This window comes from Antrostomus carolinensis, unplaced genomic scaffold (assembly GCF_000700745.2).
Source record: "Antrostomus carolinensis isolate BGI_N321 unplaced genomic scaffold, ASM70074v2 scaffold14288, whole genome shotgun sequence".
In the NCBI taxonomy this organism is placed as follows: Eukaryota; Metazoa; Chordata; class Aves; order Caprimulgiformes; family Caprimulgidae; genus Antrostomus; species Antrostomus carolinensis.
The window spans coordinates 55,686-83,289 of NW_010333792.1; the positions used below are offsets into that span (position 1 = coordinate 55,686).

Sequence of the window (27,604 nt, forward strand, 5' to 3'; positions counted from 1 at the left end):
TATTACAATAATATTTTAAATTAATACGGCTCCATTTAAAAACTTGTTTCTATCCCAACTGACTGATTTTTTCAGAAATCATTTATCAAGAATTTTAATAGCACAGCTTTAATACAGAGTTTGGGTTTATAATGTTTATTTCCTGTGACTTAAGTTAGAACGTATCTATCTTTAAAGTGCTTGTAATGGATATGAATGTGAAAAACAATGAAGTTCATTAGTTACATATGATGATAGTAACGTTGTATGATGAAAGCATATGCTTCAGAATTTTGCAATACTTCTTATGAACCCTATACTTTAGAAAAGGAACTGTAAAGCTTTCACTATCACATATGAAGACTACATCAGCTCCCCTATTAATCAGAAGCCCTGCCATGTGTACTCATTATTACTTCATTTTTTTTTTGCTCTGTAAATGGAACAAGCAAATGTGGCTTCTGCAAAATCAATTTGTAATAGTGTTGGAAAAGCTTTAGATCTACAACTGTATCTGATAAACCATACAGACTGCATTATCTTTGCGTAGTTTATTGACACAACCATTTAGTATTTTATCACAGTGATAAACATTCCCATTTGCATCCCAGTCCTGTTAGCTTTTATAAATCTCCCTAGTCTTTATGCATAAACAGTCCTTACTGGGCTCACAGTACTTATATTTACGTGCATTTAGGAAATTGGTTCCCAAGTCAGAATGTAACACCCAGTTCTTTGTTTCCAGGCATTTAAACTTAACATTACTTGTATGCTAAGAAGAAAGATGTCGCCATAAAGCCATACCTCAAATTCTTCAGAAAAACCATTACTTGCATGTAAATCTGCAACATGTTTTGGAAAATGCTTTATTGGAATTGCTCCAACATCATCTTAGGGATGGGAAAAGACAAAAAATATATTTATGAAGAATAAAAAGCCAGTGACATATAAATAAGTTTTTATGTAGGCAATCCACACAACATCCTGAAATAAAAATTTTGGCATGAACTTTGGACATACAACTACTTTGGATATATCCTACAAAAATAAAATACTCTTGAACACCATTAACATTTCTAAAATAATTCTCTAATACTTATACATTTCTAAATGACTCTTTGGAAAGAAGATATAGAAAATGCCTTGCTAGGTCTTGCTCTGTCTTTAAGCCCCAAAAATCAAGGTGATGATTCTGCAAGATGCTGAGCTTGTCTCTACGTGGAAGAGCACACAGAACTCCCTGTGAAGTCAAGGGGAAGTGGGAGGATTAGCAGTTTGCTACAAGATGTTCAAAGGCAGAGGGTAGGAGCAGAGTTCTGAATAATACTGATAAAAAAAAGAATGATCAGGCAGAATGGTCTGGGTGCTTCAGACTGATGAATGTTGCACTGGGAGTCTGATACAGTACGTGGACTAGCCGCATAGTTCCAACACTACTAAATTAATGCAGCATCATGCCAGTAGTATAATTTTAACTGACGTGTTGCACATTTGCATTGGCATCCAAAGGAAACAACAACTAATTTGCATCTTTTACTGCATTAGTGAGTACTAATGGGGATTTTTTCCCCATTCTTCCCATGATTACATGATTATCTATTGATAATAATCTTATATCTGATCCTGGGAGTATTGGCTGCAAATTTTCACATCAGGCTTTATATTTCAAGTTTTAAGTGAGAGATTGAAGACTTCCTGGATACCCATAAAGACAATATCTACATTCTCAACCAATAAATGTGATTCATGCAACTCCTAGATCCTGATATTCAGTCTGAATTTTCCATCTGATATTTACATTTCAGGACATCTCCTTTTCACTTTATACAAATACGGAGAATGTGTGCAGAACGTTCATTAGGGATCATGTCAAAAACCTTTGGGACTTTTAACTTCTCTTTCCTGCAAATATGCTATGTAAACAAAGTAATGTGTTCTGTTAATTACAAAGTAACGTGTTCTGTTAATCCTGTCAAAGGATGACATTATTTCAGCTAGTTTTGGTTCTGAAGAATAATATTTTTTTTTTAAAGCCTTTTATAGATTAAAAATATTTTTAATTCACAATTTGTAATTTCATCACTATTTCATATGAGAAAGAAATATCGAAAACATTGAACAAGGACCTGTTATTTACATCAACAGATGTTCAGCATTTAGGCCACCTAATCATTTTAGCTTTCAGTTACCAAGAATTTGTTGATTTGTATTGAGATCCATCTGGTCTTCCACTTACATGAATGGATCTGAATACAAAAAGTGAATTTATCCAGTCAAGCCTAAGAGGAGCTGAAGAAATGTGTAACACTATCTTCACACTTCAGAGACGAAACCTGGCATAAAGTGTTTATTCTAATGATATGCAAACGCAAACCAGAAGGGAAGGTAAATGACCGTAAGAGTGAGGACAATAAGGGAGAAAGAGATCTCAGGTTTGGTGTCACTACTGTTTTATTTCCTTGCCAGCGCTAATCTCCCAATTAAATCACTCCTGACTTCAGGAATATATTTTATATCTGGAATGGCAGGTATCACTTGAAACTACCTAAAGGTTGATAATGGGTCCTAGTATTACCCTGTAATTCATTATCTGTTCTGAATGCATCTTCAAATTATGCTGTGAAGTGCCAGAGCATTTTCTGTGAATAACTGCAATTCTCCTATCTCTGCCAACAAAACCCTACAAAAGGAAAACCTAATATATAATGAGATCTATGGAGTGTGCTTTTAGTCATAGCCATAATAAAAAATTAAACTTAGCAGTTACAAAATGCTTTTCCTGCTCTATGCTCTTTGCCAGTATTATATTACAGTTAGTCACAACTGTTGAAAAATTACACTGCTGAAAACACTTGTGCAATGGAAAACACAAAAGCTGCTCACTTCACATCTGTTGCACATAAAATAAACCAAAAAATCTTCCTCAGTGCTTGCAGCCTTTTCCATAAAATATTTTATGGATCTTTCAGTCACTTATAAACACTTTTCTCTTTAAATTAATATTTATCAATGTCCTGTTTTTTGCTAGGATAGGGTTAATTTTCTTTCTAATCAGTACTTCAGGATGAAAACCTCCAGCATCAAAACACATATTTTAAACACTCAGAATAACTGTAAGTGAAATTCTGTCTTAAGAGAATGGAAAACACTATCTCCCAGAGGTGAGCTGGTCAGGAAAAATTGCAAGAAAACTATACAGTTATACTGCAATATAGTTAATGATAGAGATTAAGAGGAGAGATTTCCTATAATGATTGACACTTGACATTCATATAATCACATGTTTTCTGAAATCAAGCTATATCCCTGCCAATTAATAATTTAGAAAAAGGTTATGCATCTCCTAATAATAGCAATCAATACAAGATTAATTTAAAGATGTCTACAATTCCATTACAACAGAAGTCTAATGTTTGGGATTTATTTAATTAAATGTGTTTACTAGTTACCTACACAAGTACTGATTTTGTCTCCCTTAGTCATTCCAAGGGAACCGATTCTCCTGTGTGAAAGCACAGTATGCAAAAGCATTACTTGTGGAACAAGATATCCTCTTCTCATAGGTGAACATGGGGCTCAAAATCTGCTGCAGAATTAATCTATTTAAAGTACTTTTCATTCTACTCAGATTGAAAAAGCTAGGAGGGCTGCACGTGCTCCTTTGACACTCTGAGAAGGAAAGCAAAGAAACAGTTTCTCCAAATAACTGTGGTAGATATAGAATAAGAAGATGCTAATAATATTCTGCACGTGTGTATCATTTTTATGAGAGGCTCACAGAGAACTTTACCTGTAGTAACTATGCTAGTAAAATCTGTAAGCTAAAGAAAACATTGTAATTACAAATGAAATGCAGATAGATGAGACGTCTATTGGTCCTGCTGGTAAAAACAGTAGGCCATGTTCTATACATAGGTGACAAATTCAATTAAAGGCAGAAATACAGCAGAATATGTTGCTGGTGTAATCCTCTGCTTTGTGACAGTGAACTACAGCCATTTAGTGTAGCTCAGATGGCTACACTAGCAGCCACTCTTGGTGAGGTTACACCTCACATGGCTAGAAAGCACAGCCTATCTTTGAGACAACTTTGTAAGGTGAGTATTACTTCTCTTCTGTATTACCTACAGGAGAGAATATTAATAACACTAGTCTCTGCCTCCGTCAAGTGCACCTGTGTTTCTTAGTACAAGAGAGTACAAATCTCTGGCTTACAGATGTTACAGTATGTGAAGAATTAATATGGACACATACAAGGCAGCATCTTCCAACAGCTAACATCAATGCACAGAACAGTTGATAAAAAATACCTGAGACTGGGAAGATTGGAGCTGGGGGAGCAGAAATCACTCGAGGTGATGTATTATCTTCTAAATAAAAGTGAGCAGTCTGGAAACATTTCCTACAGGGGAAGAAACATAAATAAATATTGCAAAAAATAAAACATTATCTTCCGGAATTCTGGCATTACTGAATAAGAAAGAAATCACAGTTTTGAAAAACCGTTTTTATGCAGTATCAAATAGTACTACTACAATATAAATATTCCCCCAACACACCACCAAATTATGCATACAACTTGAAGACACATTAACTCAACATAATACATTGTTCATGCATCTTTACCTATACCAGAGGCAGAAGACAGAGCACACATCAGACATAATGAAAGATGGAAAAGCAACTCTTCATCAGGAGCTACTGTAGATGCTGCACAATAACTCCAAGTATAAAAAAAATGCCATTATTTTCCTTGCTTATCCAAATTCACACACATAATTGCTGTTCCCTTTCATGTGATTATGCTAGACTCAAGATGGAGCAGTATACGAGATCAGTTCTGGCAATTCATCGATAGATCCTATTGCAGACACGGAAATGCAATAAAAGGAAACATGTCCTGACAAAACGGTGTCTCTGGAACTACTACGACTGAGGCGAAACAATTTTTTCATCATATAATTCCAACACTGGGGGACACCTTAACCAAGGAGGACTTCCTGAAGTTGACAGACAGAAACAGGGGAATTTATAACTACAGGAGATGCTAGCTTTGTTGCAAAAACATTGAAGGATGAAAACAAATGGAATCAGCCTTATCTATGATCCACAATGTTATTTGTATCTGTGCTGTAATCCAGATGTGAAGATAATAAGAATAGCATCTGTTAAGAGTCCAAGCTATTCAAGGGACTAAACAACCAACTGCTGCTGTAAGCATTGCAAAGCCTCCTTAATTAAAAAATCTCCATATGATTAGACATGCTAATAACAATCTTTACTCTGGGTCACTTAATCTATTTGAGATATTATTCACTAATCATTAAATTTAAAAAGAAATGCATGCATCAGGAAAATATTAATCTCATTTTATATTTACAAGATTCTGCTTCTTCAAAGCTGTTGGTTGAAGCTATTATATGATCTTTTGCTATTTGTGTAATCACTGGTGTTTTAAATTCTTCTGTACTGTTCCTGTATCACTGCATGGATAAAACTTACATAATTCTTATAATAAAAAATAAATTTTGAGGTTACTTTGAGAAATATATAAGGAATACACAGATATTCTAATTCTTTCCAGAACCATTAATGTAGATCATAAAGACTTTGGTAAGCTTATTTGAATTAAACCTCTGGGAAACATGCCCATACTCTCAGAATGTGCTTGGAATTTTCTGTCTGTGTACAACACAGTTTCTCTTAAAACACAAGAAAAAGTGGACAGCTCCATCAAAGGGAAAATTGTGCCATGCAAAATAGTTCTGGTGATTCACATGACAATTACATTTGGAGTCCAGATAGAACCTTCTAAAAGCATATTTGTGATAGACATAGAGGAGCTCTGGCTTTGCATGACATCTTTGGAGTAAGGCTATCCATTATGTATTTAGTTTTACTTAGAAATGTAAATTTTGGATGCAGATGAAGAACACATTCAGGACGTGCTTGGGAACATCCTTCCAATTTTTAGAGAGGCTCTAATGTTAGCACCCCATAAAGTCAGTGGCTGCTGAGGTGAGTGAGGCCGTCTCAGTGCTAGCATGACACTCAAGAGTTAGTCTCAGGACTGTGTGCAAAATATCTGTAAGAGGTGGGCAAGTACCAAAGTACTTCAAATCACCAAACACTTTAGGAAAGTCTGGCCCTGTCTTTTGGGCACCAAGAATGCTGATATATTGTGTTTATTAAAAACAGCACCAACCAACCAAATATGCCAACCAGCCTGACTGGAACAGGTTGCCCAGAGAGGTGGCAGATGCCCCATCCCTGGAAACATCCAAGGTCAGGCTGGATGGGACTCTGAGCAACTTGATCTAGTTGAAGGTGTCCCTGCTCATTGCAGAAGAGTTGGACTGGATGATCTTGAAAGGTCCCTTCCAACCCAAACTATTCTATGCTCCTTTGATTCTATGATTAAAGCTCTAAAACAAAAAAATGACCTTTCCCTAATGCTTACTGCTTATGAACAATGAACATAAAGTTCATGGACTAACATCGCAGAGTTTTGTCACCTGTTTGCTTGAGAAAAGATTGAGCTAAAAATAATTTAATTAGCATAATGGCTTTCACATCTAAAGCAGTACTTAAAATGTCCTCATAATAAGCCATTCATTCACTATCCCTTACTGAGCCACTGTATCTTTAATCTTTAACAAGTTAATTGTGGCTGAAAATAAATTACACCCTTAGCACATTTGGGAGACAAATTCATAGCAGTTGACTTAACCTGCAGTAAGACTCATAAATAGGCACTCCATCTGCTTCTGCATCAGCAGTGAAAGCCTTCATGATTAAACCTAATGTTAATAACTATGTCTCATTAATTATCACTTGTTGTTAATGAAAAAAGTGATGACTATTTCAAACTTCCAGACAAAGGTCCCATCACTCAATGTTAACCTGATTATTTAATTTACACCTTTCATCACAGTATTTAGATCTTCAACCTAAAACTGTAATTTGTAATTTAGACACTGCACTTCTTTGAACACACACTTTATATATGGAGATAGTGTTAAGTTATTGAATTAACTAGTGTCTGTATCTGCGCAGGAAGGCATGCAGCAGCAGCTCTTTGGTTTACCAGGAGGGATACTAGATCTGAATGAACACTTCTATGTCAACTACTTAGGACAAGACTATGCCTTAGACTTAAGAGGACATTGATTTTCTGGCATGTGGGCCCCTGGACCTTGACTGAGGATATGTGCTGCCTACTTCTCCCCTGGGGCAGGGACTGCTCACAGCTCAACTGGGACTGCCATCGAGGCAGGTGACACAGTGTGGCGCTGAGTGTGTGTGTGAGTGTGTGCATGTGTGGGGTGTTCACCGCTCGTGTTGGCTGAAGAAGGGAGCTGAACCTCAGAAGTCAGAGTCATCTGTGACAGGATGGGTTTGCACATCTGCTGCTTGTCCAGAATGGTGTTAGAGTCACAATTACTTTTTTCTCTGAGAATTTCAGGGGTCTTTTGTGCTCAGGATATCTCCCAATAGGTATTCTCAAACACTTATTAGAATTTATTTTTAAATGGTTCCAATCATTTAAAAATCGAATGGTTCTAAAGCATCCTCACTGGATCCAATGATTCAAATTACTCAGTTTTTAAATGGTTACAACTAGTTTTTAAGTGCTTGTCAGCTGAAATTTTAATTTTCAAATTTTATTAACTCTTTTAATTATAATTTGATGTTGAGAAGTTTCTCCTCTATGGATGGATGAGTGTTGCCTTTCTAAGTTTAAATTTTTTAGCATGCCTCTACACATGCGAGTTTAACTATCCTCACAGAGGGTTCTCAACTCTGTTCCCCTAAACCTAACACAGGAGTCAAGGCATCAGTGCAAATCAGTAGGAAAATTAACATTCTCTGACAGCTGCATTTCAAAGATACAAGGTGGCAGAGGGAAGTTAAAATTTAAATGATCACTCAGTGTTATTTGTCATTGGGTTGGTCATTTCTGAAGCATGCCTGTCATGTAACTTCTAGGAAGCTTCATGACAGCCAGCTGACATTCAGTATGTCTATAGATAGAAATGTAGCTAGAACTGCATTAGCAGTTTTCTGTTCACATTATTAGAGCTAGTCTCTTACTGAGATTCACATATATTTGTTGAAAAAGAATCCTGAATGGTGCAATTCCCACTGACAACTGTTGTAATTTTACTGTTTCCCAAGATCTTCTTAGGATAACCATTATAAAAATTGATCTGCACAAACAGCCCGACATTTTTTCCTATACAGCAGTTCATCAGGTTTATTTTCATTGATCACTTCTATGAACTGTTCCAAATCAGTACACACATAAGTATGCATAAGCAATTTTTGCTATATTATATGTCAGCAGAGAGAAACTTTCCATTTCAGTCACCCTAACGGATAAGGTTAATTCAGCAAAATGGGAGTGATGAAGCCATCTAGAAATGAAGAGAACAGAGCATGGACATTAAAATATCCTTGTTGCATCTCTGTTGCAAGGACTCAGTCAAGTAGATAGATACTGAGAGAGGTGGTCAGACTCAAGATTTGGATGCAAAATTCTCTCTAAATTCTCTCTCTATTAAAAAAATCTGTCTGGATGACAAGGCTGTTAAACAGGCACAAGAATCTCCTTGTTTATTCCACTATAATCGTAATCATGCTGACAAAAGGAAGGAAAAATGGCTTGGAAATTGCTTGAATTACAAAAGATATGATACGCAGAACCAGAGTAGTTCACAACTGCCTATATTCCTACTGCCAATTAGACAATCTTTAGACAATATTGCCATTAAAAATTTTCATCCCTGTCAGACAAATAAATATTTTATCACAGAAAGATTGAAATTGTGCCTAATGAGACAGTGAAGAGATTGAGGAATTTCCTCAAGTGCTGATTAACAATTTCATGTGGAAAAAACCCCCTAAAACCCAAACAACAGATGGTACAGAATTATTTTTCTGATACAAGTCATTCAAGTGAAGAACAAAATTATTTTGCCTTTTTTTAACCTTGAGAAACTGGAACTTACCAGTCTTTGGTTTTTAAGCCAAATAACACATCTATTGCATATCAAACATACCTTTTGCCTATTCAAATTAGGAGCTAATAGCGGAAACAACTCAAAGCACTATTCACTCACCCAGCTAGGACAGACCAAGGTAATTTCTTGAGTACTGTTGACAAAGCAATGTAGAATAACGCCTTGCAAACATAAGCTTTTTATGACCTTTAATAAATGAAAATAATTGGGCCACATAAAAAAGCATTATAAAAAGAAACACTGACAGCTTACATAAATTATTTAAAAATAAACTAAATCTAACTATAAAAATGACTGTAGATTATATACTTTTATTCTCCAGGCATAAAGAAAACTGCATAGCAATAATGCTAATGTTTTGCTTTTTCCCAAGCTTTAAAAAGAGGTGAGGGTCTTGGCACCTTTGAAAGAGGCTCACAAAGTCCTACCTACAATATATACCTTTTATGTTTCATTCCTCTGAAATAAGAAACATGTTACTGGTGTTATCATAAGGCCAAGAAAATTTTCTTGAAGATTAACAAAAGAAGAGCTCCATATTTTATTTTGTAGCAAACAAGAAATACAGAAAAGATTAAATTCAAGTTCGAGAAGATATTACTGCTAACGGGATTTTTGTTTTATTTTGAAAGACCTATGTTACAGAATTGTTAACTCCCAAAGAAAGAATATGAAATGAACACAATGTTATCCAACAAAAACAAGCTTGTAACGTGTAGGATTACTGCACTGTACAATCTGGGTCTTAAAATGGATGGTGTTCTTTGGCAAATAGAAGAGACTTCAAATACTATTTAGCTTCAAGGATGAAACTCTTTGGAAGATGAATATGAATGTTCAGGTTGTGTAACAAGAAAGACAGGAAAAGGTTCTTCAATATTAACATGATTAGCTGGAAATCCTGTGATGGACACTACAATCATCCAACTAGACATAGACAAAGAAATGAATAGTGCAATTCTTATGACAATTAACTACTTCTTTGGAAAGAAGAAGAAATCTTTCTGAAAATTCATTGCTCAAAACTGTCTTTAACCATGCTGAAGACTGTCTGACTCGGTAGCATGCTTGCCTGGAACAAAGGAAGCTCGAACCTAATTTCTTAAACCTAGTGTGTTCAGGGATGGGATGTATTCTGTCCCCACGTGCGACATACTCTGCTAGGCTGATAGAAACCCAGCATCAGAAGACTAGAAGAAAAGTCAATAAGCACAATCCCTATGTCACAACCTAGAGATTACAGTAGTCAGGAGCTTGGAAAGGGCAGTCTGGGGTCTAGTTCCAGGTTCTTCATCACTTTTATACATTTTAATCAGAATTGAGTAGGGGAAAAAAAGAAAAAAAAAAAGAAGCAAGTTCTAGAAGCATCTGTGAGATGTTTGGGCCTGCCTTCCCCCTTGTTTGTACAGCTCCTGGAAGAACAAGGTGCTGATTCTTGCTGCTAGTTTCTGTGTTAGCACTGCAAAAGCAGTAACGGGATCAAGTTCCTCACAATCACCAAACAGCAAGAATCTCCACGGCAGGAAGTTCTGGCAACTTATTTCCCCCTATGGACCACTTTGTTTCCTCCCTGGCAACCAGCATGCTTGAGAAAGCATTAAGGGTTGTGCATGAATTTTGAAAGCCCTATGAGAGCTGAAGCAGATATGTCCCTAGGAAGACTCTCTGGCTTTATCTAGAACCAACAAAACAGAACCAACGGCTTGAGCACTGCCACATGCTGTCACGCAGCTAACTAGATTCCTGGTAAGCTTTTAGCTCAGGACAGCTTGCTTTATTTCACACATCGCTTGACACAGTTTGGGCTTAGCACAGGGCAGAGACCATTCCCAGTAGGTGCTGCGAATGCAGCCACTCTGTTTTTTTCCCCTCTGTGAAGTAAGAGACTTCAGCTGTACAGAAATCTGTGTCATGCCAGCTGGTCTGTTTCATTTCACAGTATAGATATAGTCTTTTGACCTCTCTGACTAGTTATGACTTTTTACAGCTATCACTTCTCCTTAGCCTATTTTTTTTTTTAATGTCTTATCAACTTATCAAGTCACAGGGAAACAGGTCCATGAGGGAATCTAAGAATGTGCATGCACATGAAACTCATCCTTAGTTACCTTAGCTTCAAACCCACTGAAGGGTTTGAAAGGTTGTGGGACAAATTTTGGTTTAAAGATAGGCAGAATCACGAAGTAGAACAACTTTTTAATCACAGAATATTGTAAGTGCTACTCATTATAATAATTATACTATTACACTATCCCATTTCCGTCTTACAAACTATGTCAGCTACAGCATACTCCTACAGTCCTATATGAATTGCTTATTCACATAGTCCTGTTGAGGACCACAGATTCTTATCCTAAATTGACAACTACCTTTTTTAACTATTAAAGGACTGGAAAGATAGGAAACAAACCTATGCCATGCTACTTGTTTTTCTTCTCCCTCCTTTTCTTCCTAGTGCTCTAAGTTACGTGCATTCTAGGCATTAATAATCACAAGTAAGTTTACTAAAATATCTCAAAATGGAAATAAACTATTTGCAATGGTTCAACCTTCTGCAATAAAAAAAAAAAAATGTAGTTGAGGATTTTAGACAGGCAACACTATATTTTGTCAGCTTTATGTCAGTGCAGCACTGGGAGCAACACAAAGACACAGTGAGAGACAAGATCCAGCCTCCCTCCTGTAAAGCAGCTCAAGAATGTCAATCACATTTTTCAAATCAGAGCTCTTTAGAACTGAAAACCAATCAAAAAACAACTTACCTCCAGTATATGAGAATACCCACAAGAATCACTAGACAGATAAAAGTCAGGGCTGATACGACCACAAGTGGTATAACTGTCTTCTTCTCTGATTCCAGACTCTCAGCTAGACCAATACGAGACTCATGGCTACTATTACTTGCCTCTGCAGTCAGAGAAAATTGAAACAGTCCATGTTTAAATTCTGACAAATGCACAGCAAAAGTGAATGTGTCTTATAATGAGCCTACTTAATACCACTTACCTCTATTTTTTACTATGTACTGCAGAAAGTATATATATTTGCAAACCAGCTTACAGAAAATAAGCAGATAGAGGGTAAAGCAGAGTGGTCAAGCTTATGTGACTCAGCCTTCCAGCAGTGGAGACTTCTCTTTGTAAGAACATCAGATTGTTGTTAAAATATAGGAGAAGAAAGCTTTTTATTTTCACCTGTTTATTAGCTGAAAGCCAACTGAGTTAAGGAATCTAAACATATAATACTGGAATGTATTATAAAGAAATACTGATATTAAAGAACACTGATATTAAGCTGTCACTCATACAATGCAAAGAAAGTATCTAATAAATCAATAGGAAAATTTTCTTACAATAGTCCCTATGTGCCTGCTGTATTGCACTTAAGCTTTGTGAATGTTAATGCATTGTCCATTCTGTAACTTGCCTTATAGATACATCCTGCTTCCTTCAAATTCAACTGCATTACCTCCTCCCCACAACTATATTGGAGCCAGAATTAAATTTCCTACCTCCACCTTTACAGGTGATCAAATTATTATTTAGATACTGTCTAGATTTCACATTTCTGCCACCCCATGCTGGATGACAGAAATATTTGTGCACAGGAATCTGTAAAAAGATCAAAACGACATGTTTTATAATCTCGTTAAAATAAGGTAACAATGGTGGACAAGACCAATCCTGCATTTTTAACTTTGGTCATACCTCAAAAAGTAAACACTTTAAAACTGTGATTTTGACACAAAATGACTAATTCTTTTCAATCTGTGCAGTTGACTGTGATTTGTGACCATTGTATGAGTTAAAACACAGAAATAAACACTTTTCCACTTGTTAGACTTAAACCCCTAGATTTTCTAATGTCTTCTGCTTTTGTGAACAGTTCTAATTTAATGAATATTCTGTATGGGAGCAGAATTTGCTGTCTAGAAATCAGATGCACTCCACTGGGATTTCAAGAGACCAATTCTACATGAATAAAAAGATTTCAAACAAAAGGGAGGAATGAGTGGAGTTGTATCTGGAAAAAAAAAAAAAAAAAGGACAACAAAGCACATGTCCTAAATATGATATCAAAACCCAAACAGCTTCACACAGTACAGATTTCCAGGCAGCTCTCTGCTTCCATTTTCTTGAGTTTAGGGGCTTTCAGGGATTTATACGCAAAAAGGTCGAGGTTCTGATTGTGCAAGCATCTTCTTGGTTTTATTTCAAAGTACTCAAACTCCCAAATCAATCACTATTCTTTAAATCCTGTAACTCCGTGTGGAAAGTGATTAAAGGCACAAGTGTTGCTTCTGAAAAACCTGTCCCTGAGTTTCTGATGAGTGGGCTAAAATCAGAATATCCTATTGATTTCAGAAGAAACTAAATATATGCATGAGAGATCAGAATACAATCCCTTTGAAGCATTCATACTTGCTTATCCAAGTCTGGACTAATTCACAGTGTAAAACCCAGTCTTATCTGTGTGATGACAGGGTTCCTTCAAGGTACATGACAAGATCCTATTAGCATTCCTTCTATGAGGAATGAAGAGCAGGCTCCTCCTGCAACAGGTTTCTTGCCTGCTTGGCCATGACTCCAATGATGGCAGCTGAAAAGGCAGTCTTATCTACAGTAGATTTCTTTTCTCCCTAACAATTATGTGTTTGGATCCTTTGTTTATTTCATTATATTAATTTCGCTTACAGTTATTCAGCAGAGGTTGAAAGGTTTAGGTAGCCACAGAGGTCTTACAGAGAAAGCCCTAGTTTGGAATAAGCATAAATGTGCTTAACAATGACAGAGACTGGGAAAAGCTTATATGAAAATTTTTTCTGTAATGGTCACAACAATAAAAAATTACATCAATTTCTGGTGAATTAATTGTAATGTATAAATAAATTACCAGCTGAGGAGTTTTTTTGCTTGTTTGTTTCACTGCTTTACAATTTAATTAAAGCAAAGATGTCTTTGATTTACAGGACAGCCATGTTAGACATGCTCACATTGAATTTTCAGTTTATTAAAAGACAATGTTTGGCATCATTTATTGGAAAAAATAATGTACATTAAATGGTACTGTATAGTGTCTTTCAATAATATATAGAAGACAAACTCTAAGTCTGTACTACTACTGCTCCTCCTCCTCCAGTCATGTAAAATCCTTTCTGAATTACTATCAGTAATGATTCAAATGACACCTATTATGCAAACTATAAATCTTTTATGGTAACACTCATTCACATTGGTAATATAAGTTTTGAAATACTCATGCTCTTTTTGCTGATATTTAAAGAAATGTTAGGTATTTTACATAATATGGTAACTATTTACCTACTGAACTAATCCTCTTATTGATTCGGTTTTTTAACACCTACCTTGCTAGGACTCCTACTAATTTCAGTATGTTTTCAACTTTATTTCAGTATTTTTTCTATTTTCTTTTATTTTCTATTTTTCACATTCTATTAGCCCCAGCTACAGAATGTAAATTTACCACCTTTTCATGTTAGTATTCTGTTGCTCATGAGTAATACAACCTGATGTGATTTAACTGTGTATGTGTAGGAATGTTCTGAAAAATTCATAGGCTTTGCAGAGTGCATCCCTTAGTGGATTTAGTTGGATGATACTGCCCTCTACAGGTGCTGTGAGTACTTCATGGAAGTTCACTTTATTTTCTAAAATACCAATTTAACCTTGGTTGTTGGGTTGTGTTTTTTCAAACATCATAGATATTGTTTCGGACTTTACTCCTGGATTTTTCAATATTCTAATGAGAGGTAATTCAAATTATGTCTGAATACTTCAAGTTTTCCATAATGCATTTTTAATCACAAAGGTAATGCTTTCTATTTATCATGGTTTTATCTGTATGAGGTTCAGTTTTGCCTTCTGACTTTATCCTTGGAATCACAGATTACAAATACTCTATTAAAGAGGACTAAATAGGGAAATAGCACTAAATATAAACAGGTACAGGAGAATCTGTCTCAAAGTATTCTGGAAATATGCTAATCTGGCACAAAAAGTCTACATCTCACTGAAATCTGAAGGTGGCATACAGAGTAAGAATGAAAATGAATGTTTTTATGAGTTAAGATGAATCAGAATCAAACTGAAGCATCTTCTTCCTTGCTCAATATATCTTAGAAAATACAGAACAAAACACAAGGAGGAAATGTGCTGCTGTAACTTTAAAACCAGAATCTCAGAGGTATCTTTCCTCTGGTAGAGGTATGGTTTCCTCATGTGTGTTTCCAGGAAGGGTAGCACTTGTCTTTGTACAGAGAACTTAGGTCCTTCTTAAATCTTTAAAATTAAAATTAAACAATTAACATTGAAACAAATTCTGGGTTTAGATTGTGCATGACCCAACTTCTGCTGACAGCACACATCTATCCAGAAGCAGAGCATGAATCTTCTTACTGAAGAATACTTCAGGTGCAGTTTTAAGTAGCCAGAAGTAGCATTCACAAGATAGCCAGCTCAGCATGCACCCCCTGCTCCCCAATGCTTCCTTACTTACACTTACTGCCACTGTTATGTTCTCCTTTTCTTAGACGCAGATAAACCTTCTTATTCTCTATGTCACAAAAGTATCCCCTCACAGCTTTCCATGATATTAATTAGACTTATCCATAACTAACCTGCCTCAGAGATGTTGAATACTGATGAGTGATCACTAGTAACAGATGAGGCTGATGACTGTGATGATCCAGGAGTTAATTCTGAGTTACCTGCTTCAACTGCCCCTTCAGTGTCTCTCTCATTAAGGTCGGGAAAACTGAAATCTGTAGACGTTTCATTATCATTAAGGCTATCTGAGGTACCTTGACCAGAACCACTTTCTTCATCATTTGTAAAAACAGCCCAAGACTTAGATTCTGGTGTCTTTTGCAATGAGACACTAGCAGTTTGAATGCGGCTCTCCAAAACTGTCGGGTTGTTGTGCTTCTTAGGTATCACACTTGCTGTCAAAGTTGGTATGGATGTATAATTATGTCTGTCCATGGCATAGTTTATCTGACTATCTGATGCAGCAGTTGAAATTTTCTCTTCTTCTTCAGGTTTCTCAGAATGTGAGCTTATAATTAGGTTACTCTGATCCTTGTTATTGTTTACCATTGTGTTTTGTTCCTCTACTACCATATCCTGAGCTTCTCTATGGGAAGTGCATGAGATACAGTTACTTACAGGGAAGCCATCGTCATATTCATCGTAGTCATCCTCAACTACAGAAGCCCACAAATCGGTACTGGACATGATACTGGGAGACAACCCAGAGGATTCTCTAGAAGGAACAAGCAATCTACTCAAAGTTACAGGGATCTCACTCTTGGGAGGAACAGCCGTAACAGAAATATGTACATTTGGTAAAGGAAGAGTGTGATGAATGGACATGTCAGAATCAGAAACTACTGCAGGCGTATGAACAGGATCAAAACCAAGTGTAGAACTTGAAGACACACTGGGAGCCTCACTTCTTTCAAAAACACTTGAAGAGATACGGCTGTCTGCAGGAGTAGCTACATGTGGTAATGTATCACCTGTTAGGAAGGGAGTTGTTAAGGCATTTGCTGCTTGAGGGGGAAAGGCGTTTGTATTTTCTAAACTGGTCAGCTGGAACGAAATGTCACTACTGTACAACGAAGACATAACCTGCTGTACATCTTCACTGGTAAACAAACTGGATGAAACATATTCCTCACTTGCATAAGAAACAGATAAACCTTGAAGTGACGCTGTGGGCTTACTAAAAGTGTTTGACAACATAGCAGCAGCAGAAGATGCAGATGTAGAATGCAGCATGGTTTCAGTTGTAGCAGAACCTGGTGCCATTTGATGCAGTATTTGGTCAAATGTAGAACTATCTTTATGAACCCTGGAGCTTTCAGCCAATATTGGATCACTAGGCATAACTGCAGCCGTGTTAAGCAGAGTGCCATCGCCAGAAGATTGGAAGGAAGATTGCAGTAATGCTTCATTATTTAATGTAGCTGAGGTCTCATAAAAGTACGGCTGAGTCGAGGATAACATTTTACTATAAGCAGGGGCATAGAGAGCTTGATCTGAGCTTGCACTAAGCACAGGTTTAAGCAAAGTGTCATCAAAGGCTGGAGGTGTAACATGCAAAGGCTGAACAGAAAGGTGATTTTCTGTAAGTTTACTAATATCATGATCAAGTATCTTAGTAGTAGGAAAAGCAAGAGAGACTGGAAGGATTCCCTTTGTGCTAGAAACAGGAAGTGGACTTTCTTGCAGAGACATATTCTGGTTAATTATATCATCATTAGAAACAGACGTAGAAAGTTCAGGTACCACTTTAGTTTCAGCATTGGAAGCCATTTCACTTAAAGAAGAGGAAATTTGCAGTTCTCTCTCATCTCCATATATAACATCACCTTTTTGAAGCATCTTATTAACATCACTAAACCCAGATGATTCATATGTAATTTCATCTACAGAATCAGAGGAAGAAACGTTAAATACCATCAAAGTATCTGTATCAGGCAAAAGGGACTCACTACCAGAGTATGCTTCAGACCAATCCGTATCACTAGATAGAGAGCGCGTAGGCTGCAGCAAAGTATCAGCTTGTGATATTATAGAAGAAGTTTTATGCACCAGTACATTGTTATAGCTGCTAAATAAAGGATCTTGACGAAATACGTCAACAGAATCATGCACAAATTCTGCGGAGTCATAGGAAACAGTAAAGCTTTGGAGAGAGCCCACATTACTAGACAAAGCATAAGGAAGTTCAGACATTGTAGATAGTACATGCATATTTAAATCACTGCTGGATGGTTCAACTTGAGAAAACATGTGAGTTCTATTATGACCAAATATCAGTGTCTCTGAAGCAGCATGAGTAGTCTGATGTGACACCACATCAGCATATTGAGCAAGGCTTGGCTGTATTAATGTATCACCCTCTGCCAATGTCAAAGAAGCATGCAGGGACACCTTATCACTTGCGACAGCTGGAGTAGCACTTTGTGGAAACATTTGAGAAACCGTATACAGATGGTGAAACATTTTACTACTGGAGGAAGCAAAGGAAAATGTAAGCAAAGGTACATCATCATAGGAAGACAGGGTGGGTTCAAATGACACATCAACACTGGGAAATACAGGTGTAGCATGCAAGGTCACATCACTATCTGATGTAGCAGGGGTAGTGTCGAGCATCTGAGAGTCAAACAATAAAGGGGTGACTAGAGGAAACACTTCACTACTGTAGGAAGGTTGAAGAGGTATCTCACCATTATAAACTGGTTGAGTTGTCTGAGAGAGTACCTCACTGGCAGCAGAAGCAGAACCATATTCTCCAGAGCTTGAAGAGATAGAGTGAGGTGATAATTCAGCAGAGGAGAAAGCAAAGGTAGAATAATGTGGCAATTCTAAATCCGCATCTGAAGTGTCCTGTGAAACCACTGGGCTGCTGGAATAGGGGACTGTAGCTGGCTTTAATCCCTCTACATAAGCATCACTGTAACTGGTCTGAGACAATTGCCTGCTATCCGATATATCAGCAGATTGAGTTGTCAGATCTGTAGCATTGTGAAACCATAACTTTTCATCAGTGGAAGAAGTATGCTTTGGAGGCTCATCAGAACTCGAGGATGCTACACCTTCTGAAACATACTTAATTGAGCCTTGAGAAATAACATCATGCATGTTTATATCTGGGCTTCCTGAAGGAAGAGTGTCTTCTTGGGAGGTCTCCTCTGTAACCAGCCGTGCTGAAGAAGTGGTAAGAACCGAACTCCAAAAGTCATGAGATTCCTGATGAGGTTTAAAAGGGGACAATAAGAAATCTTCATCACCATGGCCAGTAGTGGTTACTCTTGTTGGTTCAGTGCCTGAAGAAAGGTATATGTATTCTTCTTCTGCGCCTTTGGTGGAGTCAATGAGTTGAGGAGGAATTTGAGTAATTGTTTGGGATTCCAAAAAAGGATCTTCCTCTTCTTCAGAAATTTCACTAACAGGTGGAGAAGTAGGGTAATAAACTGCTTTGAAAACATTATCCTCACCATGCAATTCTTCCTCTCTTTTTAAGTATCTATTTGTTTTAGCTTCACTGAGTTTTGTTCCCACTTTTTCTTGACCGTAGCTGGATGTAGTCACCTGGAAATCTTTCCTCCTTATTTGGTTCATTTTACTGTCAGTGCTAGTAATCACTGCAGTTTCTTCATCCACCTCTGTTTCCTTTTCATCAACTTCATCCTTGGAAAAAATATCATAGCCAAAGACAATTAAATGTTTATAGACACCATACACAAATTAAGACCAAAACTGCAATAATACATTTTTATGGCTCCATAGAAACAAGAGAGGCAAAACGTGACAACACTGAGAAGACTGTTGGTCTTTAGGCAAAATATTTAACTGCAAGAACATGTATCCTCTTCTCTCTTGAAAATAGTACAATTTGCAATGCAAACAAAAAAAAAAAAATCTTGTGTCATGACAACTTCTTAAATATTGTGGTACTTTTACTCTGTTTGAGAAAGAAAAGCCACTCATAGTATTTATTTACTCCTTCCTAATAAAATGCAATCATATATGAAGTACACATTAATGAAAAAATGGTTCTGCTATCAGAATGTCTTAGAGATTTGTACTAACATCCTGATGTTGATTAAATTGTCACAGTAACAGAATCTGCAGAATAGAATTATGACCTGTCCTTAAATCTGCTTAATCTTCAGAGTTTTCTCTGGATAGTCAGCATGACTGTAACAGTTTCACAAGTGTTGTGACCAATACCACCTAGCCCCTGTTATGACCCTTTGTTTGCTGAGCATGAATAATGATACTTTGTGAAAAATCTATGTTAGGGTTTTGACTTTTAAGGATAGACTCAAAAAGGAAAAAAAAAAATTACATGTCTAAATACAATCAAGATTTAGGCAGGCCTTGAGGATCTAAGTTCAAATCCTTTTGTCCCCTCTTCAACTTTCCCTGCCACAAATCAAAAAAACATAATGTGGAAGCATCTAACTTGCTCAGCAGGCATTTCCATTTTGACCTAGACACAGCAGTGCCTCCAGCTCTGTGCTGTGCCCCCATCTAGAACTGCACCAGAACGAAACCTGTCCAAGCACAACTCTGCAAACTAGATTGAGGGGCACCTTCAGTTTCTGAAAGGACTTGATTTGGTAGGCACACACAGCCCTAAGAGACACCAGCAGGACAAAGCCTCTCACAAAATAGAGTTACGACTTTTTCTTTTGAAGATATGGCTTGGTGATGTGGTGGTAATACCAATCTGTTTTTATTCAAAAGCATAATGTTGAGAGAAAACACTGAGAAGACAGGAGACCAGGACACTTATGAGTCTGAGAAATCCTCAGTTTCCACTATATTTTAGGCTGAGTAGATATCCCACTCCTGCACTGAAGTGAGCAGGGCACGTGCCCAAGATGAGGTATGGCTGAATAAACTATTCACTCGGGCACTCAGCTAACAGGAGGTGTTAGCTTTTATCCAGTCTCACCAGAGTGAAGACTTTAACCACTAGGCTAGAGCTGTACTTCACACTGCAGTCCCTTTTTTTGTATGAGGAACATCTAGCGCTCTCACACAATGTGCATGTCTAGTGACTTCAGACATGACTCTCAGGTTTGGACTTCATTTCAAGGACTAAATGTAGGGACAGCAGCACCTACACTGTGTGTCCTCAAACCCGAACTGGAGTGCACAGGCCCTTGGTTTTAAAAATCTACTTTCTAAAGGGCAATGCTTGCACTTTTAAATTTTCACAGTTCAAGTAAAAATCAATTGACATTCACTGGCACTCAGTTACTGTCCTGACAGATGCAATATAATAATCTAGAAATGTAACTTACATCACAGAGAAATAACTGTATTATTGGTTAACTCAGTGTCCACAAATACAAGAGAGGGTAAATAGACAAGTAAGCACAGGCTGCCCATTTAGCTAACAAGGACTTATCACTCAGTGAGACTATTGTGATCATAGAATGAAATGATAAAATAAGAATTCTGAGGGATTACTTGATACAAATGTAGGTTTTACTGAAGGAACTGTCCATGTTGTAAAATCTGTATTAGAGACTGTTATAAACTTCACTGTGATATTTTTACCTTTTTCCTTGCTGCGATACCAGAAACCTAGTTACCAAATATGAAGTCTGCAGAGGATATCATAAAAACATCCAAAATTGTGTAAAATGGTTTTATACTGTAAGGTCTAACTTGAGTTCAAGAAGAGTTCAATGACCCTCCAAGAACTCTGGAATAACTGTTAAGCTCAACCAACAGGACACTGATAGCAGACACACATGAATCTCACTCTTCAGCACAAATGCTTTCCTCCCTTACTTCAGTTGACTACATGGTAAGAATATCACAAGCAAGCCTAAGTCAGATTTCTCTTTAAGCAAACTAAAAAGCTTAACACTGGGTGACAGCTTTGATTCTGCTAAATGAACAATTTTGTCAGACTTCATTCAGAGGTGACAGTAACTTGATGCCCCATTTTCAAAAATATTTAGGCATATCCTGTGATATCGCTTACTTCTTCATTTATCTCTGGCCCTGGAGAACTAGATAGTGAGGTATCTCTAGAGTTAACTAGGGAGAAATACAGATGAAAGAGAAGCCTGTATATGCATATATATGTATGTATAGATAAACGCAGGTAATACATTCAGTTGGTGATGTAGTTTTGTAAATTTTCACAGAATATCTATTAAATTTAGTTGAAATGTATGTATTTGAAATACTCTCTTAAAAATAAATGAATGTGATACCTCATATTCTTCAGTTTCATTCAGTTCAGGAATGAGGTCAGTCTCTATAAAAAAAAAATACATACCATATCACCCAACATTTTATATTCACAGAATTATTAATTCTGCAAAGACTCAACTGATTAGTTAATATATTTATTGAGACCCAATCTAAGATGTTTTATAGGATTGTGTTTGAAGCAGTGGGTAACCACATGGGTTGAACACCAGCTCTAAAGGTAGAGCTCTCTAGAGAGCTCTCTAGACAGGATACATTCAGCCACAAAAGTTTTGCCTGACTCTAATTTGATACTGCAGCCTATGTTGGATCTGCACTGAGGAACCGCATCCTGGCCAGGGACAACCAAGTCTGTGAGAACATTTTCTATGAGAAAGTACAGTTTAATGCAGAAATACAGAAAAGAGAAAAAAAGGTAAGTCTAGGAATCAAATATTTCTCTACATTTAATCTGAAAGCTCTGAAGATATTCTTGTAAAATGATCTGTTCTATAATTTTCATACAGCAAATTTCTCATTTGTGTACTGAGGCTTGGAGTTAGGTACTAACGCAACAGCCATGCCATCATATTCAGCATGTGGTCGGCTGCCTGTCTCCATCAGGGCAGACAAAAGAGACCCACAATTCCTAGAGTCCAGTGCTTAATGTCTTTTTCAAACTCCCACTCCTCTTGGTTTAATGTAAGGACATGAACGCAGTTGTATCACATTCCACAAAAAGTCCCTAATAAACAGGTACTGGGTGCTCTGCGAAGAACTATTCTAAAGGCTTTTGAGGCCTCCTCACTTTTCATAAATAAATAACAGTTGAAGCATGATCAACGAATGAATCTCCTACAGCTCAGGTGAAAATCCTTCTCTCTAAGTTTAGAGGTAGTCTCTCACCTTCTTTCTCTTTGTCTTTTTGGCCAAATTCAATATCGTACTTCTAATGGTGGTCAGCAAGAAAGGCTCCAAAGCATGCTGCAGGAAACCTGCAAATGTCTGGTAGGAACTGGCATAGGCCTCCAGTGATGAAATCTAATACCCCTTCCACAGCATTGACTCATCTTACTGCTCCTTTGGTCCACAGAAAGGTCCATTCCCTTTGTGAATATTTCTAAGGCTTTCTTCTAAGCAGTCTTCTAGCACTCTGTCTGTACACTACTGCTAGCAGGTATTCTGAAGCTGATTTGCACTAAGCAAAAATGCCAGTCTCTTGGCACTCACTGGGGAGTGATTCTAAGAACAGCATCACACAGAGCTCCATGTCTGCATTTCCTCCTCAATTCCCAAATTAAGCTTTCTCAATACACTTTCTCATCTCTGCAAAGTCAGATGGGGATCTATGACTTATTTTGTATTCTCTTTGGTCTGTCCATATCTACCTTTCAAAACAAACTGGGAGATGTATTATATGCAACATACACTAGATAAAGTTTATCACAATAACAAGCTCAAAGTTTTATTTGTAGACTATAGAATGCAAATAAATTTTGATTAAACAATCCTGCACAAAAGATTCCTAAGTTGTTCTTTTATAACAAACTTTCACAAATTACCAAATACTGAATTAAACTTTCATTAACAAGATAGAGAAAAATTATCTTACCTCTGACTCCTGGAAGCCTAGGAGGCTCCGGGGCAGGGTGGGGAGGGGAGTAGAGGGGAAGAAGGGGTGGAGGAGATAATGATATTCCCTGGCTTCTCAATGATATAAATCAAACATTGTAGACATTAATTTGACAGTCTTTCCACAGTAGACCCTTACAATGAATTATGTGCTCAACATACTTCTCTGAAAAATATTTTTAATATAGAGAAATGCTATCTATTAATTTGGTGGTCACTATTTCTGAGTTGAGCTTTAATTAGAATTAATCAGAAAAATAAAATGTGTTGATTATGCTAGACTATACTATATGGTATGTGCCCCCAAATTCCACCACTAAAACACTAGTTTCTTGCTCTCATCTTCATGGAGAGGCATAACATCCATATATAGATATATATACAAAATATTTATATAAGTTAACAACACTAAATCTTCATGCATTTTTGAAAGCCTATTTAAATTTGTTGGTCACAGAAAATGTATTTGTCAAAAGCATTAGAGACACACACTTACAGAAGTTCTGTTAATCCTGTTGCCGAGTTTTTGATTTGACAGATTATAGAAATGTGTTAACATCCCCAACCAAGAAGAACTGTCCCCTCCAAAAAAGAACCCATCGATGTAGGCTGATGAACAGGCTTGTTTATTTTTTCTGGAACCACATATTGATTATTCTATAGCTTACATTTAAAAATAAAATAATTAAATCATTAGTCTGAATTCAAGTTCTGAAGAGGTCTTTTCATTGTCCATTTTAATGACAGGTGAAGAAATGATAGGTCAAAGACAAAAAATGTAACTGTTGCCCTACATTTAAGTTCAATGAAAATCTTTAAAAAAATCTCTTAAAACAATCTTATTTGTAATTGTAGAATACTGTGCACAACATAAACTGTTTTCATTTCTGTACTGGCTTATGTAATAAATGGCATGGAAAGAATGAAAGTAAAGCTTGTTTCTTCTGATTAAATTTGTTTTCAGATTTCTACATTTATCAGGACAAAATTAGAAAAAAGCATCCCCTCAATGAAACATTTAAGATATGCTTAGTGTTTTTTAGGACAAAAAACACTCACAGAGACAAGATACAAAGAAGTAGCACAGTCAGATCCTCACAAAGCACTGCTGACAGCATGAGCTGCCATGCAGGAGACAGCATTTGAGAGCCATATCCCAGCATGTTGCTTTTTTTTTTAATACACGCCAACCGAAGTCTCCACAAAGGAAGATGAGAGGAGAAGAGAACAGATACACATTCTTATTTTTAATTTCCTGTATCAGCAAAAGCATATATGCAACACTGGTATTAACTGCACAACAAACTACTGCAGAACTTTCAGAGTTATACAGAAATTACCTAGAGAGTCAAAGCATGCACTTAGATAGTTATTAAAACTCCAATTCTAGTATCATAAGCAAAATTGGTAAATAAAGGCTGGACTTTTATCAAAGTTGACTAAAACACTGTGTACATTATTCCCTTAATTTTCAATGGAAATTGTGTAGCTACATCATGTAGAGCACCTGGTGACTTTTACTAAATGGAAACTAACTGGAAACGATATTTTAATGTGCATGTGCACTGTATCACAAGATGAAAGGCTGCCACTCTGAACAGTTTTGGAAAAACCCAAAGAGCAGAGGTCTCAACTATGATCATTTGCCCAGTGTCATACCAGAGCTCCTGAGGGTTCCACAAACTGAGGCAGAGAACATGGCTCAAAAGTGGTCCTTCCTCTTATAAAGCACTGTGGAGAACTACAAGGTTTAAACCTGGTCTGTGGATCACCCAGAGCCTGGAGAGCCCTCACTAACTGCTCACGGGAAGTACCCAGACAGAGTGGGGAGAAGGCATGAAAACACTCTCTTGAAAGCATCTCAAAATGAAAAGACTAAAACAATGGTTGTGAGTTTTTTTGAACATCAGATTCGTGTTGCACAGTGTACTGAAACTTCCCTCTTTAAAAGTGGCTGCTTCAAGGGCAGAATTCCTCCCAGAAAAGGGCTCATCTAATGCTTTTGCTTGACTCAAGCCTCACTTTATCCCTTAACATGAAAATTAATTGATCTGGAGGTGGCTGCAGTGAATATCATCTTAATTAAAAATTGGCTTACTCAGAGTAATTATTGAAAATGAATTTTTTTGTTTATGCTTTATGTGAGTCACTTTTATTTCATCTCTTCATGGTGAAGATAACTTTTCTTTCATAAATTCACAAGCAGGAGCTCCAAGAAATCCCCTTTTGCCTCAAGATCTATAAAGCAGATCACAAAACCAATTTGATGTTATAGTTGTAACCAGCAAGTTGTTCTGAAGAAACCTTTCTCATTAGATATCTAGTTTCTCATATTTCAGTTAATATTTGCAATATTAAAATATTAAATATAAAAATACTTATAATATTTGCAGCAGTTAATTCAGATATAAATAATAATTAAAATTAAGTAAGCAAATAAACATTAATATTAGAAATGAATGGAAGTTTTTTTCATATTTTAAAATTATATACAGGGTTCAGACAGTATCTATAAAATCAATCTATAGGGCAATGTACACCCTAAGTAATCATGCTAAATGCATGAGTGATTTTTCCCTGAATTTTCCTCTTCCAACGCTTTCAAATGTATTGCAGTGGAAGTGTCAAAATAAAAGAACCATAGATTCATAGAATGGCTAAGGTTGGAAATGACCTTAAAGATCATCTAGTTCCAACCCCTCTGCTGTGGACAGGGTTGCCAACCACTAGATCAGGCTGCCCAGGGCCTCATCCAACCTGGCCTTGAATGCCTCCAGGGATGGGGCATCCACAACTTCTCTGGGCAACCTGTTCCAGTGCCTCACCACCCTCTGGGTGAAAAGTTTCCTCCTAATATCTAACCTAAATCTCCTCTCTCTTAGTTTAAAACCATTTTACCTTGTCTTATCACTATCTGCCCATGTAAAAAGTCACTCTCCCTCCTGTTTATAAGCTCCCTTCAAGTAATGGAAGGCCACAACGAGGTGTCCCCGGAGCCTTCTCTTCTCCAAGCTAAACAAGCCCAGTTCTCTCAATCTTTCTTCATAGTAGAGGTGCTCCAGCCCTCTGATCATCTTTGTGTCTCTCCTCTGGACCTGCTGCAACAGCTCTACATCTTTCTTGTGTTGGGGGCTCCAGGCCTGGATGCAATACCCCAGAATACAAAGTACATCCAATAACTTTGTGTCTATTTCTGATAGGCAGCATCCCAAGAAACAGCTTTTCTGAAACATGCAAAATTAATTTTGGTATTTTATTTGTATTTATAAACTTCTACCTCTTTTTTTTTTTTTTCTTTTTTTTCCTTAAAATATCCACAAAACACTTCATTTGATCTGAAATAATCTTCCTCAACTTTGAAGCTTTTGAAAAATGAAAAATCTAAGGTGGACCTGAAATGACTACAAATTTTCAGAACTGCCTGAAATTTGGAAGAAAAATTATACGTTTCTACAGTTCTGATATTCAGGCTATTTAACTCATCTTTACAATGCTTTATTTAAAAACAAGAAAGCTCAGGATAAGAATATACTTATATATATCCATTTGCTTTAATGCACCATTAAGGAGACATATTTAAATGTTCAAATGACAGAAAACACAAAACCATCATTTTCATAGTTATGCTACCCAGTTCATATTTTATATAGATACACCTTTACATTATTATGCCTCCTAGGTAGCCTTACACCATATTTTCTCATTTCTTTAATGAAATTAGTGGTGTGTTTATATAAAAAAGCATGAGAGTATCAAACTTTCACTCAGAACTGCTAAATACAACATTCATTGCACCACATTCTCCTGTCTGAGAATACAAATCTTAGAGAAACTTCTGCTGATAGAAGGAAGGTGAAATGAGCTTTCCAGTATGCATTTCCAAACCAAGGCCTCCACTCTTCCTTCTACTGAAATGAATGCAAAGCCACTATTTTGTATGAATTCAGCAGAAGTACAACAGGGATGCCATGGCCAGTGGCTGTACCTACAGTGCTGAGCAGCTGCAGACTGCCAAATGCCCCATCATCCTCTTACAGGCTTTGCTCCCCAGCAGTATTTGCTCACGCTGCAGACACACTGCGCAGCGCTGCCTGCACTGCTGGCTCCGTGGTTACCCAGCCCCAGCGCTCCTGCCTCCCTCCCTGCTTCTGCATCCACGTTTCCTTCCAGAGGGAGTCATGGCACACAGCAGGGTGGTATGCCACTGATCCTGACAGCAGG

General features: G+C 37.0%; 1 protein-coding gene across 1 annotated transcript in view; it reads right to left on the bottom strand.

Moving 5' to 3' along the window:
• PTPRZ1 (protein tyrosine phosphatase receptor type Z1) overlaps nt 1-27,604 on the bottom strand; it is a 51,493-nt gene that overhangs the window by 20,254 nt on the left and 3,635 nt on the right. Inside the window, exons 4-8 of the mRNA XM_010173994.1 lie at nt 21,775-21,818; nt 15,640-19,222; nt 11,765-11,909; nt 4,290-4,381; nt 784-869 (exon numbers count right to left, since the gene is read on the bottom strand). Coding sequence (XP_010172296.1) covers nt 784-869; nt 4,290-4,381; nt 11,765-11,909; nt 15,640-19,222; nt 21,775-21,818 — 3,950 coding nt within the window. The remainder of the gene's footprint in view (nt 1-783; nt 870-4,289; nt 4,382-11,764; nt 11,910-15,639; nt 19,223-21,774; nt 21,819-27,604) is intronic.